At 43.4% G+C, this 15,820-nt stretch overlaps 1 protein-coding gene across 1 annotated transcript in view; it reads right to left on the reverse strand.

Annotated features, from left to right (window-relative positions):
- Positions 1-15,820, reverse strand: part of LOC110492072 (arf-GAP with coiled-coil, ANK repeat and PH domain-containing protein 3) — a 74,884-nt gene that overhangs the window by 25,332 nt on the left and 33,732 nt on the right. The window contains exons 2-4 of the mRNA XM_036946976.2: positions 15,545-15,602; positions 10,924-11,043; positions 9,835-9,888 (exon numbers count right to left, since the gene is read on the reverse strand). Of these exons, the coding sequence (XP_036802871.1) occupies positions 9,835-9,888; positions 10,924-11,043; positions 15,545-15,602 (232 nt within the window). The remainder of the gene's footprint in view (positions 1-9,834; positions 9,889-10,923; positions 11,044-15,544; positions 15,603-15,820) is intronic.

The following is a 15,820-nucleotide window of genomic DNA, read 5'->3' on the forward strand; positions in this document are numbered from 1 at the left end:
TTACTGCTCAGCTCTTGGGACAAGTGTAGTCGATTATGCCATCACTGACATTGACCCCTCCTCCATTAGTGCATTCACTGTCAGACCACAGACACCATTGTCAGATCACAGTCAGATCAACGTGTTTCTGAAGAAATTAACCGGCAATATTCATTCAAAAAAACAGCCAAATAAACTTTACAACATAAACCAATCGTTCAGATGGGCTCCAAACAGTGCAGAGACATTCATTGAAACATTGAACTCAAATGAAATGATGAACTCTATACAGTTTTTCAATAACTCACAGTACCGAAACAATAAAGATGGTGTCAATTTGGCTACTCAAAACATCAACTGCATATTCCAAAAAGCAGCATCGAAAGCAAATTTGAGAAAACCAAAGCAATGCAACATCAGAAGCAAAAATCAAAATGTTTCTGACAAATGGTTTGATAATGAATGTAAAACAATTAGAAAACACCTAAGACAAATGTCAAACAAAAAACATAAGCAGCAAAACAACCCAGAGCTACGATATGAATACTTTGAAACTCTGAAACAGTATAAACAAACACTGAAATGCAAGAAATTGAATTATACCAACAAGACACTTGATGAAATTGAAAACGCAATTGACCAAAATCAGTTCTGGGACATGTGGAACAATTTAAGCACAACAAAGCCACAAGAATTAGCCATACAAGATGTAGGAATTTGGAAAACTTACTTTGATAATCTATACAAAAACATCCCACAAAAAGACTTACAACAGAACCAATTAGAAATTAAAGAAAAATTGAACATCCTGGAATCAGTCATTAAAAACAACCAAAATCCATTAGATTACCCAATAACCCAACAAGAACTAAATGAAAAGCTAAAATCTATTAAATCAAAAAAGGCTTGTGGTGTAGACAACATCAGAAATGAAATGCTGAAAAACAGCACACCTGAGTTGCAAAATGCTGTGCTTAAATTGTTCAACATGGTTTTAACTTCTGGCTGCTTCCCTGATGTCTGGAACCAGGGGCTCATCTCCCCTATCCACAAAAGTGGAGACAAATCAGACCCCAATAATTACAGGGGAATTTGCGTCAACAGTAACTTGGGAAAGATTTTCTGTAGCATTTTGAATTCAAGAATTCAAACCTTTCTTCAAGAAAAAAATGTAATAAGTAAATGTCAAATTGGCTTTCTCCCTAACCATCGCACTACTGACCATATATACACCTTACACACACTAATTAATAAACACGTCCACCAAAAAAAAAGAGGGCAAAATCTTTGCTTGCTTTATTGACTTTAAAAAAGCATTTGATTCGATTTGGCACGAAGGGCTATTCTACAAAATTCTACAAAGTGGGCTTGGTGGTAAGGTGTATGACTTAATAAAATGTATGTACACAGAAAACAAGTGTGCAATAAAAATCAAAAACCAAAGAACAGAATTTTTTTCACAATGTCGAGGTGTGAGACAAGGCTGCAATTTGAGTCCAAATCTTTTCAACATTTATATCAATGAATTAGCAGACATGTTGGACCAATCTCCAGCCCCAGGACTCACACTATTTGACACAGAGGTGAAATACCTGCTATATGCTGATGACTTGGTACTTCTATCACCAACCAAAGAAGGTCTTCAACAAAACATGAATATTCTGGAGCAATATTGCCATAATTGGGCCCTGGCAGTAAATTTCCAAAAAACTAAAATCATGATTTTCCAAAAAAAACCCAGATGTCAGAAACACAAATGTAAATTCACCTTGAACAACACCTTAATTGAACACACAAAACATTACACCTACCTTGGTCTGACCATATCTGCATCGGGAAACTTTAATATGGCAGTGAATGCACTCAAAGAAAAAGCCCGCAGAGCAATGTATGCAATAAAAATGAAATTATTCAAAATCAACATCCCAATTAGAATTTGGACTAAAATATTTGACAGTGTAATCCTACCAATAGCACTTTATGGAAGTGAGGTTTGGGGGCCACTCAATAAACTGGATTTTAAAATGTGGGACAAACATCCAATTGAAGCCCTACATGCAGAATTCTGTCGGAAAATTCTACAAGTCCAGAGAAATACACCAACTAATGCATGTAGGGCAGAATTGGGCCGTTTTCCAGTAATAATGAAAATACAGAAAAGATCATTAAAATTTTGGCTACATCTAAATTCAAGTCCAAATTCGAGTCTGCAATTTAAAGCACTTCAAGCCCAAGAGCTGAGCCCAGAAACGAGCCCTCTCATTCAGCTGGTGTTGGACCTCACCAACCAAGCTGACACCAGCACTGCTTCAAAAGAAATAATTCCAATAAGCAAAATCATGAACCAATCAAAGGAATCATATTTACAATTCTGGAAAAACGAAACAAAATCCCAAAGCCGACTAAATTGCTATCTGACCCTAAACAGAGAATATGAATTGGCTGATTATCTCTACTCTGTCAGAGATACGAAGCAGAGACAGATCCTTACCAAGTACAGGCTGAGTGACCACCGATTGGCAATAGAAACCGGCAGACATAAAAAGACATGGCTACCCAAAGAGGAGCGTGTATGTGGTCACTGCATGACAGGGGAGGTAGAGACAGAGATGCACTTTCTCCTTTACTGTGATAAATATTCCTCACAAAGAGATTCATTATTCACAGAAATGACTACATATATTCCACATTTTTACAAATTGAACCCAGAGGAAAAACTAAGAATACTCATGGGCGAAGGAGCAATGGCTCCTCTTGCAGCCAAATATGTATTTTCCTGCCATAGCCTGAGGGACACTGAATAATAACATCTGCATAGTAAACAGTAACTTACTTATTATTACTATTATTGTTATTACTATAATTATTAATGTTTACTGTAGACTGTTACCATTGTATTGTTATTATTTTTGTATTTAATTTTGTATTATTATTTACTACCATTTTATATTATTATTTGCTATCATTTACAATTTTGTTACAATGTATATTGTATACATTGTTGCTTTGGCAATATTGACACAATGTTTTTCATGCCAATAAAGCAGCTTGAATTTGAATTTGAGAGAGAGACAGAGAGAGAGAGAGAGAGAGAGAGACAGAGAAATAGACAGAGAATAAGAGAGACCGAGAATGATAGAGACAGAGAGACAGAGAGAGAGAGAATAAGAGAGAGAGAGAGAGAGAATAAGAGAGCGAGAGAGAGAGAGAGACATAGAGAGAGAGAGAATAAGAGAGAGAGAATAAGAGAGAGAGAGAGAGAATAAGAGAGAGAGATAGAGAATAAGAGAGAGAGAGAGAATAAGAGAGAGAGAATAAGAGAGAGAGAGAATAAGAGAGAGAGCGAGAATAAGAGAGAGAGATAGAGAATAAGAGAGAGAGAGAGAATAAGAGAGAGAGAATAAGAGAGAGAGAGAGAATAAGAGAGAGAGAGAATAAGAGAGAGAGCGAGAATAAGAGAGAGAGAGAATAAGAGAGAGAGAAAATAAGAGAGAGAGAGAAAATAAGAAAGAGAGAGAGAAAATAAGAGAGAGAGAGAATAAGAGAGAGAAGGGGAACAGAACAGTCTTTCCTTTTGGAAGCGTAGTGTTTCTCCCCCCATAACAGGACCCAGCGTCCCTCTTGATTAACAACGAGAGTCTGCCTCATTCAACCAGCCATAAATATGCTAATCCGAAGGTTACACCTCTCTGCCTCCAGTAAATATACTGCCTTTGATGCTTCTGGCCTAAAGGTTTGTGGGATCGCTTCTCAAATGAAGCGTCGGGCTAGGAGCCGGACGCCGACCACCCTTTGTCACTGTAAATCAGCAGAGCTTGGCAAAGCAGAGATGAAAACACACTAAACAGGAACGTCTATCGCTCTCTTTCTCTCGGTCTCTTCGCCTCTCGCTGTGTGCGGTCGATTGATTTGCTTTGCCCGATCCAAGTTAATAAGCCACAACACAGCAAGTGGTAATTGAAAATCTTGTGTGACATTTCAGACACACGGACAAGCAAAAATGCAATCAACAGGGCCTGGCAACAAACACCACTGTGTAAGTAAGGTGGGCGTGTCAGATTGGACACTGTGATGGGGCGTACGTCTGACATGTTGGTGTGTAGTTGGGGGAGGTTTGAGGTGGATAACGTGTTCTACATAGGTTTGTAGTTAACATCCCTACAGCTCCATGTGTGTGTTATGGAGACAGAAAAGTGCTGAGGGGTTTCCTGGGCCCAGCCCAGTCCAGCCCAGCCCAGCCCGGCCCGGCTCGGCGGTTTGTGTTTTGTGCAGCCTGTGACATTCCTGAGCTGCTTTGTGGTGACAGCAGCCTGTGTGTGTGTGGAGGCAGAGCGGCTGGAGATACATTGCCTTAATTAGGCCACGATGCCACAGGTGCTCCCTATTTGCAGAGAGACAGAGAGAGAGAGAGAGAGAGAGAGAGAGAGAGAGAGAGACTGCCTGCTGGTTCACTGATCCATCTCCAAAGACAGAAACAAGGGGTTGTGGATAGTTTCTATAGACTAGAAGAACAGGGAAATGTGAAACACATATCCTCTATGTCCTGAGAGTAGACCTCCAGAATGAGGGTGGGATCACAACTGCACATGTTGGGACAGGGGGATATTTGATGCAATCAAAAGATTAGATATCACCAATCCACTCAGCACCAAGCAATCCGATCCCTACTGTACTTATAGTAGATGGCTTTATCTATTTTGTAGTGAAATGCTGTATAGATGTGGTAAAGAGGTCAATGGAACTCAACCAAAAGAATGGAAATGCCATGGAAACGAGAGGGGGAATGATACCGTGGGGAAAGATCACAAATCTCCTCATTGCCCCACAGGCAAAATTTGCTTACATTTAGGCTGTTTACATGCGTATTTCACACTATGTTGAGGTTAAAATCAGAGTATAATGCTGTATGGATGTCAACCCCAACACATGTTCATGTCATCATCACCAATCCACTGCATGACAGTTAAAAAAGACTTTGACTACCTCCACAGATTTCTCTATGCTAGCTATGCTACCCGTTTATACAAACGGGAGTTAGCATTTAGCAGTCAATTCTTCTAAACCGGATAAAGGACAACTTCTAAATGTTATCCAGTGAAAACAGACAAATATATCAACATCTGACTTTAGTAACCCACATTGTGGGCCTCTTATTATACGCCAATCATGACGGAGTGGACAAATATCCACCTGGTTCGATCAGATTTGTATCCGGCGTCCCTCTTCTATCCCCAACGGTCTGCGGTCCATTGACCTCTTCACCACCATCTATAGGCTAACCTTAAGCACTAACTCTCTGCATGGAAAGGTTGCTGGAATGCTCTTGGTGGAATGATAGATACCCACTCTGTCCTCTCAATCAGTTAGCATAGCCAAGAAACCAGAACTTTGGCATCCCACTTCAGAATTCTACTAATGTAGAGAATCCAGTCCAATCCAATCCCACTCCCCTGGACCAGTATCCAGAGAATCCCTACTGGCTGATCCTAACTGGGAACGTGATGGGGATTGGAATGGGAATCCTGCCCATCCCATCCTCATGCTTTGTCTACAGCTTCCAGCCCCAAAGCTCTGGATGGTCACGTTGCTGTAACCCCCGCTGATAATCCAGGGATTGTGTGTAAATAAATAGTGTTCAGTAACTGTTTTATTACATTAAGACTTGGCAATAAGCCCCCACATCCCCCAGTCACTCACCCAGGCTCTCCCCTAGTCTCTCACCCAGTCTCTCCCCTAGTCTCTCCCCTGGTCTCTCCCCCGGTCTCTCCCCCAGTCTCTACCCTAGTCTCTCCCCCAGTCTCTCCCCTAGTCTCTCCCCTAGTCTCTCCCCTAGTATCTCCCCTAGTCTCTCCCCTAGTCTCTCCCCTAGTCTCTCCCCTAGTCACTCACCCAGTCTCTCCCCTAGTCACTCACCCAGTCTCTCCCTTTCCTCACCCACATCGCTACCATTACCCCATTTCTAAAATAATGGATGTTAAGAGAGACAAAAGTACATCAATAATTCATCAAAAACTCAAATGTACTGTCACGCTTGAATGAAACAGTGACTATTTAACAATTGGCCCAGTTTTCCTTGATGATTTGTTGTTCTAGAAGACAGAGAATTATATTGTGAATCTCCCAGAGAAGAACAAACAGGCCTAGTTTCTGAGCTCAGAAGGGAGCTATACTTGGCTGGCTTGTGTCTTACTTCCAAGCAAACATAGCTTGTTTGTTCTGTTGTGGTGGCCGGCCTGGTCTGGCATAGTAACTGAATTAGCAGGAAGTGGAGAGAGAAGAGTGCCAGGGCGCTCCCTTTAGACATGTGTGCCTCCTTCAAGTGTATGTGTCTGTCTACCCACATGCGTATGACTGTGAATATGGGTTATGAATATGGGTTATGAGGACACTAGGGGTTGGCTGTGACCGGGGCAGTTGGCACTCAATGGTCCCATTTGTATGGGTATTTTAGTAGTCTGGAGAGGTGCCCACAGTGGCAGCTGCCATGCCGCTCCACACAGACACACGTGCACGCACACACACACGCACACGCACGCACACACACGCACAGACTTCATAGGGGCATGTCATAAACTACAGATGTACCCCTCATCATTTCGTATTCATTAATCTCTTGCAACACTACTGAATGGACAAATGGAGACTCAAGTCCACTTCAAAATGTTGCCCCTTTGTCGATAAGAAGCAAAAGATGTAGCTAAAAGATGAACACCTACAGTAGTTTTACAATGGTGCTTCAGTTGATAAAAACTGCAAAGCCCTTATCGTCAGATCAGAAAGGGGACATGGCTACTTTGACTGGTGATCTGTGTAAAGATCATTATGTTAAAGGTGCCATATGCAGAAATGACCCGGGTGCTAAAATTCTAATAGTTCACCTAACCTCCGTTTATGTGACAAAACAAGCAAAGAATCATTGTACCATCTAAACCGCTGTGAAATATATATTCAATAACCAAAAATCTAGTATTTTCAGCTGTTTGAACCTGGTGTACAAAACTGAAAGTAAAAGACGCAAAAAACAAAAACTTAAGAACAAGGAAGCATGGAAATAGAGCACATATACTGAACAAGAATATCAACACAACAGTTTTTACCATTTTACTGAGCTACAGTTCATATAAGGAAATCAGTCAGTTGAAATAAATAAATTAGGTTCTAATCTATGGATTTCACATGGCTGGGCAGGGGCACAGCCATGGGTGGGCCTGAGAGGGCATAGGCCCACCCATTTGGGAGCAAGGCCCAGCCAATCAGAATTAGTTTTTTTTTCTCACAAAAGGGCTTTATTACAGACAGAAATACTCCTCAGTTTCATCAGCTGTCTGGGTGGCTGATGTCAGACAATCACACAGGTGAAGAAGCCGGACGTGGAGGTCCTGGGCTGGCATGGATACACGTGGACATTCCTGCAGTCCGCATGCCAACTGCATGCTCCCTCAACACTAGAGACATTGTTTTCTGACAAAACTGCACATTTTAGAGTGGCCTTTGATTGTCCCCAGCACAAGGTGCACCTGTGTAATGATCATGCTGTTTAATCAGCTTCTTGATATGCCACACCTGTCAGGTGGATAGATTATCTTGACAAAGGAGAAATGATCACAGGGATGTAAACAAACGTGTGCACATCATTTGAGAGAAAGAAGCTTTATGTGCGTATGGAACATTTTAGGGATCTTTTATTTCAGGGGACATGGGACCAACACTTTACATGTTGCATTTATATTTTTGATCAGTATTAGAACAGATCTACTGCCTCTTAAACTTGCTTTTAATGAGAATGACAGCTCTGTAACTCACATTTCAATGTGAATTTGGTCAAAAAGTTACACATGTCAGATAATGTTACAGACCAAAGAGAGATTCCCCCTGATTCCTTTCATGGCATACATACTGTATCACTATCAATCCTGTCTGTGTCCTTGGTCTGCTCCTCCTCACTCAAGACATCAAAGCAACACAAAGCACGACAGAGACCCACGCTCTTAGAAAAAAAGGTGCTCTCCAGAACCTAAAACAATTATTTGGCTGTCCCCATAGGATAACCCTTTGAAGAACCCTATTTGGTTCCAGCTAGAACTCTTTTTTTGTTTATTGATGGAACCTAAAAGGGTTTTTACTTTGAAACAAAAAGGGTTCTCCTACGGGGACAGCCAAAGAGCCCATTTTGGAACCCTTTTTTCTAAGAGTGCAGTAATGCTAATGTGGACTAGAGGGAGCAGAGAGGGGAGATTGAGAGGGGAGGAGAGCAGGGAGTGGAGAAGAGACTAAGAGTGGATGGAGCGAGGGGAGACAAGAGGGAGAAGGGTGCTCCCAGCTGGGTGTTCATCAGACTGTCCAACACTCTCTCTCCGGTGAAGGGCAGCACCCCCCACGTCTCTACCAGACAGACAGTAATACCACTGGCTTTACTAGTTACACAAGGCCAAGAGTGAAGATATGAATGATGTACCTACAGTAAACCAGTGTTTCCCAACTCCAGTCCTCGAGTACCCCCAACAGTAAACATTGTTTTTGCTGTAGCCCTGGACAAGCACTGTGATGAACTGTATCAATTTTCCCCATCACTTCACTGATCCTCTGACCAATTAAAGTCTTGCTGGCTTCTCTGAATCACATTGCACCGAGGCCTGCATGATGAAAGCAGGGTCAGACGGGGTCATCCCTGTAGATCCTACACTCTTAATTCACCCCGGCCTCAGTGACCTCACCCATCAACATCCCATTTATAGCGCTGCTCTTTCTCCCTAGATATAGTCTCCTGATAGAAAAGGCTATGGTGATTTGCTATCGTGGCCCTTTTCCTGGCCTCAGAAGGAATGTGAAGCTCACGCTCCTCTAACAGAAACATCAAACATGCGCCAGGGTTTTAGACTAATGGACTTCAAAGAAGCTACAGAGAGCAGGGGGTCTGAGTTTGGAGGGAGGTGGTGAAACAACACAGCAATACATTACAGGGCTTTTGGTTCCAGGCAGGAGCTAAGTCTGTGCTCGTCTGTGTAGACGCTCCCTTAGCCTCCACATGTCCAAAGAAAATACAGCCGACGCAGTGGTTTTTCTGTTCAAAGTTGTTATTGCGATTTGTGACTCTGCCTTGATGCTTCTCGTGTCGCCAACTGAACAGGTATAACGTCTGCAAAAACCTCTCTGAGTAAAGGAATTTTCAACTGTAAAACCTGTGGGAAACGGTTTTCATTCAACGTTACGCAGTCATAGCGTTCCCGTCAAATATCTGGCGGCATCTCTCCACTGTCACATTTTCCAGACTGTACACGCTCCAAGAGCAACGAAAGGAGTCGAAGACAGCTGCTATGCCGTATCCAACCCTCTCGTGCCCTCTGATCTACTGTGGCAGTGTGCTGATTGGCAGATGGCGATAGTTACACGACCACATACAGAGTCAGGACAGAGCCATCGCATAGCTGAGAACAATGAGGAAGAAGAGACATTGAATGATTTGTGAATGAATTGTTACTACATGTTGAACCATTTAAATACAGATCAGACAAAGGGAATAAGAGACCATTGCATTTAGCATTTCAAGATGTTATGATACTGTATCATTGTGCTCAGTGCTACCTGGTCTCTATGGACTTTCAGTACTGTATCAGGATTGGAGTATGTGGGTAGAGTTTGGGGAACAGAGAGAAGGAGAGAGGGGGAGAGAAAGAGAGAGGGAGAAAGAGAGAGGGAGAGAGAGAGAGAGAGAGAGAGAGGAGAGAGAGAGAGGAGAGAGAGAGAGAGAGGAGGAGAGAGAGAAAGAGGGAGAGATAAGGAGAAAGAAAGAGAAAGAGAGAGAGAGAGAGAGAGAGAAGGAGAAAGAGAGAGAGAGAGAGAGGCGGAGAGACTTACCATGTGGTAGTTGACTATTTCCTGGAGGCTCTCCCCACACTTCTCCAGACACTCCTGCAAGGAAAACAAGCCACAATAGCTTCAGTATATTGTATTACAGCGTTTTAACAAGATTAGAGACAGAGAGGGATCCTGTTCCCTTTGCTAATGCTGCCATGCCAAGTATAATTTCATTTCTATTGTACAAATAGTCAAATTAAGTTAGCATTTTCCAATTTTACTGATGGATTTTGTCACTCATATTTTACAAGACTAAGACAGAATGGAAACATAATTGCAGGCCTAACTCTTTTCCATGTTTTCAATGGAAAATACAAATAAGTTTAACGAGATCCTCAGAATTAGACAAGAGGGTGAACCAATTGGAGAGCCATGCACTAGCAGGCCTTTAATACCACTTAATGTTGGCGGCAACGAGTCTACTACTTCTGGCGTAAACTCAGCTCTCATGGAGAAAGTTCTGGAGGACGCTGGTCCTGGAACCCTGACCAAGACGTAGGCCTACCGTCGTAGGCCTCCACTCCAGGCCTGATCCTTCCACTGACACTGACTAATCCATTCGTAGAGTAATCAGGTCCACACACAGACTTACTCAGGCACGCGGTCAGAGAGCAGGAAAGCACTACTTCCAAGATTAAGCACTACGCCGAGCCCGGCCCCAAGACATTCAAGCGTGTTTTACCACGTACAAAAAGGCGAGTTTGTGCTTTGTGGGAATACATTTTACGTGATGGACTTAGATATTATTACATTTATATTTGAGTCATTTGGCAGATGTTCTTATCCAGAGAGACTTACAGGAGAAATGAGGGTTAAGTGTCACATTGGCAGATTTTTTTACCTAGTTGGCTCGGGGATTCGTACCAGCGACTTTTCCGTTACTGACCAAGCGCTCTTAATCGCTAGGCTATCTGCAGAAAGTCTAGGTGTGTTGTGTTGTATATGATTAATATCCAGTAAATAGTGAATAAGTGCATAAGACAGTATAACAAGGTTATGAGGCTATAACCTAACACTTGGAAGACAACTTATTACACCTTACATTAGACATTGTGGTATATGACATTCCCGGATCCAACTGAACCTCACCGATATCATCTCATCCTTCTTGCATTGTTGGGACAGGTCCCGGATCCCGTTCACAAAGAGTTTGTTGGCGCTGACATACGCCTTCCCTGCCTCGATCATCCCACTGCATAGCTTCACCAACTAGGGGAGGAGAGAAGAGAGAAAGAAGTGCAGCGAATGAGGTAGGGAGAGGAAATTAGGGTACGCATACAAAGTAGCAAATGATACACCTCTCTACATACAGTACAAATCGATTCCAATCTTAAATACTGTGCACAGTGGAGGGACTTTCTCTGGCCTATAAATTAACTGGTGAAATAAAAACCCTGAATGGGCCGTCCATTGTGATTATGTCACGGAGATGAAACCTATGGTTGAATCCTGAGGACAGCCACTTGATTTTGTACCCCCTCAGATTCGAGGACGTCCGTAAGGACAGAGCTCCTGTAGCATACTACAGCGTCCCCCTTTCCACAGCAAACAGCCACATCATATTCCCACACAGAGATTCCCAACCTAACCATTTTGTGCATTTCAACACATGCTCGCCACACTTGGCGACTACGCGTGTCCTACGGCTGCATGTTGCTTTTGGCCCCTCAATTATCACCCATAGTAATGTGTGGTGTGGTGGAGCACATTCTCATGTGGCTTGTTATGTTACCCCATGACATAAGCATGCAACTAGCACACATGCCACTAATGGGGGGGGGGGGAGATGCGGTCCAGGACTGGGGTTAACAGTGTGGATTTCAGTGTAAAGACTTTTTGGTTGCAACCACAAAGATTCATCTATAAACTGATTTATCTACTCTAGGGTTGCAACATTGACATTTTTGGATAGGACAGAATCTAACTGCCGAAAGAGCTCTCCCAATCCACGCGCTGAAAAATACAGAGCAAGATGACAAGTCACATTTCTAACTTCACAGGAATCTAAAGAGAGGTGGAAGACTTGGACCCTCAGGAGTCACCATGACAAGGCCTGTCACAATGTTTACCTTCTGACAGCTGAACTGCCACGTAGCCTGATTTATGGTTCACTACAATGTGTGTCGTTTCTTTCTACATTCGCAAGACATTGAATCAAGGCCAGCCCCTCTCTCTCTCTCTCTCTCTCTCTCTCTCTCTCACCCTTCTCAAGCAAACGGCCATTTCCACACAGCCCCTAGCCAGACTCAACTCAGGGCCGGCCGACCATATCCTCTCACGCTAATTCCTAGGGAGAGAACTAGGAATGGGCTGCCAGTGTTTTCGGTTGAGAGGAGAGTCCCACCTGTTTCCCTACTGAGGGATAAGAAAAGGCGACAGAGCCAGGATTAGTGGTTTGACAGTGGGTTCATGTTCGGGTAGAGTAATGCCCTTCTGTGTATTGTGATAGTACGCTAATGGATTTGGGCTTCTGGTGAGAGTTAACATGGGTGAGTCAAATTCAAACCCAAACAGTATGAGTCACCTGCAAAACCCTTGGGCATAACACTTGATACATGTTCTCACGTATCTTTTTAATTCAACAATTAATACCAAAAGATGTAAGCTTAAATACAGGTAACAACCTAAATAAAGAAACACCTACATAAAGTGTCTTAATAGGACGTTGGGACACCACGAGCCGCCGGAACAGCTTCAAGGCATCTTGGCAGAGATTCTACAAGTGTCTGGAACTCTATTGGAGGGCTGCGACACCATTCTTCCAGTGTCTGGAACTCTATTGGAGGGCTGCGACACCATTCTTCCAGTGTCTGGAACTCTATTGGAGGGCTGTGACACCATTCTTCCAGTGTCTGGAACTCTATTGGAGGGCTGCGACACCATTCTTCCAGTGTCTGGAACTCTATTGGAGGGCTGCGACAACATTCTTCCAGTGTCTGGAACTCTTTGGAGGGCTGCGACACCATTCTTCCAGTGTCTGGAACTCTATTGGAGGGCTGCGACACCATTCTTCCAGTGTCTAGAACTCTATTGGAGGGCTGCGACAACATTCTTCCAGTGTCTGGAACTCTATTGGAGGGCTGCGACACCATTCTTCCAGTGTCTGGAACTCTATTGGAGGGCTGCGACAACATTCTTCCAGTGTCTGGAACTCTATTGGAGGGCTGCGACAACATTTTTCCAGTGTCTGGAACTCTATTGGAGGGCTGCGACACCATTCTTCCAGTGTCTGGAACTCTATTGGAGGGCTGCGACAACATTCTTCCAGTGTCTGGAACTCTATTGGAGGGCTGCGACAACATTCTTCCAGGAGAAATTCCATCATCTGGTGTTTTGTTGATGGTGGTGGAAAACCCTGTCTCAGGCGCCGCTCCAGAATCTCACATAAGTGCTCGACTGGGTTGAGATCTGGTGACTGAGACGGCCACGGCTTACGGTTTACATCGTTTTCATGCTCATCTAACCACCCCTCGTGCCCTGTGGATGGGGGAAAGTGTCCTCCTATGGTGGCATAGAAATGGTTGCCAAAATGATAACCTGCCCAGCATTTTTATACATGACCCTAAGCATGATGGGATCTTAATTGCTTAATTTAACTCAGGAACCATACCTGTGTGGCAGCACCTGCTTTCAATATACTTTGTATCCCTCATTTACATTTTAGTCATTTAGCAGATGTTCTTATCCAGAGCGACTTACAGGAGCAATTAAGGTTAAGTTCCTTGTTCAAGGACACATCGACAGATTTTTCACCGAGTTGGCTCAGGGATTCAAACCAGTGACCTTTCGATTACTGGCCCAACGCTCTTAACCACTAGGCTACCTGCTGACCAGTCTCTTTCTTTTTTTTAAACTCAAGTGTTTCCATTATTTGTACAGTATATTAACACCCAAATCATGACATCTGACGAGCCAAAGAGCCGCATACCCTCACATAATGTCACACTGAGACATTCTGCACTTTTCACGGTCATTGCTCATGCCAACAGTGATGATATAGTGAAGGGAGAGCGAAGCAGCAGACTAACCTCCGCAGGCACATCACTCACATAACTCAAGGTCAAACGGAACAGATGGACTGGTGACATCATGAGCATTACCACAAAGCATCAGGCTTCCTCGTTAGAGGGTAACCCAATGCTTTGAAAGCCAGTCTAATGCATTCTAATGTTGTCGGTCCTCTTCCCTATCCCCCCCTGCCCTGCCACGTCACGTTTAGCCCACACAAACCTGAGCTGCTGAAACATTAAGCAAGTCGACAGTGTGAGATTATGCTTTCTTTTTTAATCGCCCCCAGTACTCAGTGGTTTAAGTCAGGCCATCCCATTACAAGCATACAGTGTTATACTGATGGGTATAAATGTACAGTAGTAGGACTCCCCAACTAGCCTACTTGTCCTATTCAGGTTGTCTAGATAGGAGGGCTGCATGCCACTTTGGTAATCAGTGTGTGTGTGTGTGTGTGTGTGTGTGTGTGTGTGTGTGTGTGTGTGTGTGTGTGTGTGTGTGTGTGTGTGTGTGTGTGTGTGTGTGCGTGTGTGCGCGCGTGCGTGTGTGTGTGTAAACGGGGCACACCAGTGTAGCAGGTTAACTGGTGTAAATAGGTAGCTGCTATCACCATCATCCTTTAATCCTGCAATATACAGTCCTGTACACTGACTATACCAAACATTAGGGTCCTACTATTGAGTTGCACCCCCCCGTTTGGCCCTCAGAACAGCCTCAATTCGTCAGGGGGATGGACTCTACGCGCTGTCAAAAGCATTCCAAAGGGATGCTGGCCCATGTCGACTCCAATGCTTCCCACAGTTGTATCAAGTTGGCTGGATGGTGGACCATTCTCGATACACACGGGAAGCTGTTGAGCATGAAAAACCCAGCAGCATTGCAGTTCTTGACACAAACCGGTTCACCTGGCATCTACTACCATGCCCCGTTCAAAGGCACTGGAGTCTTTTGTCTTGCCTATTCACCCTGTGAATGGCACACAATTCATGTCTCTATTGTCTCAAGGCTTAAAAATCCTTCTTTAACCCTGTCTCCTCCCCTTCATCTACACGGATTGAAGTGGATTCAACAAGCAACATCAATAAGCCATCATCGCTTTCACCTGGATTCACCTGGTCAGTCTATGTTATGGAAAGAGCAATGTTTTGTATACTCAGTGTATATGCCTGGAATTTCATTCCATTATCGGTGTAGTAGTAGATGGGATGTACAGTAAGCATCAAAATGAACTCCTAAATATGCTGTAATGGATATATCACATGCTTTCTATCAAAATAAAACCATTGAGCACTTGAAGCCAACAGTTAGAAGGACAACAGTTTAGTTGTCATTTAGAAATGAGGCCCTAGGAGGTGTGGTATATGGCCAAGGGCTGCTCTTATGTACGACAAGAATCGGAGTGCCTGGATACAGCTCTTAGCCGTGGTATATTGGCCGTATACCACAAACCCCCAAGGTGCCTTATTGCTATTATAAACTGGTGAACAACATAAATAGAACAGTAAACACGTTTTTTTCTGGGTCATACCAGGGTTATTGTCTGATATACACACGGCTCAAATGCTGTTTCAACCAATGAGCATCAGGGACCCAAATGGCCCGTTTATAATATGGCTTATATTATAGTGACAATAGGATCTAGAGGCTAGTTGAAAAGGCTTCCCGAGGAGGATAAAGGGTTATTAAAACAAAGGTTTCTTACCTTGTCTAGTTTCACTTCAATCTCCACCACCTCCGTCTCCACTTCATTAATGTTCGCCCTGCAAGATAAAAAATGTAAAAAAAGGTTTTTATCAGTACAGAGAAGAGTTACATTGTGTTTATCATTATGATTTTTTCCCCGCTTAATACACCGTGACTGTACCACACATTTCCCATGTCCTTGGGAAGAGAAGGGAAAGTAACATTCATCTTAGACTGACAGTGATGTTCTTGGATCTGAACACAGACATGTTCGAGCTGAAGCAGGCCCGGGTTT

The sequence above is a fragment of the Oncorhynchus mykiss genome, chromosome 16 (genome assembly GCF_057628025.1).
Source record: "Oncorhynchus mykiss isolate SJ-2025 chromosome 16, ASM5762802v1, whole genome shotgun sequence".
In the NCBI taxonomy this organism is placed as follows: domain Eukaryota; kingdom Metazoa; phylum Chordata; class Actinopteri; order Salmoniformes; family Salmonidae; genus Oncorhynchus; species Oncorhynchus mykiss.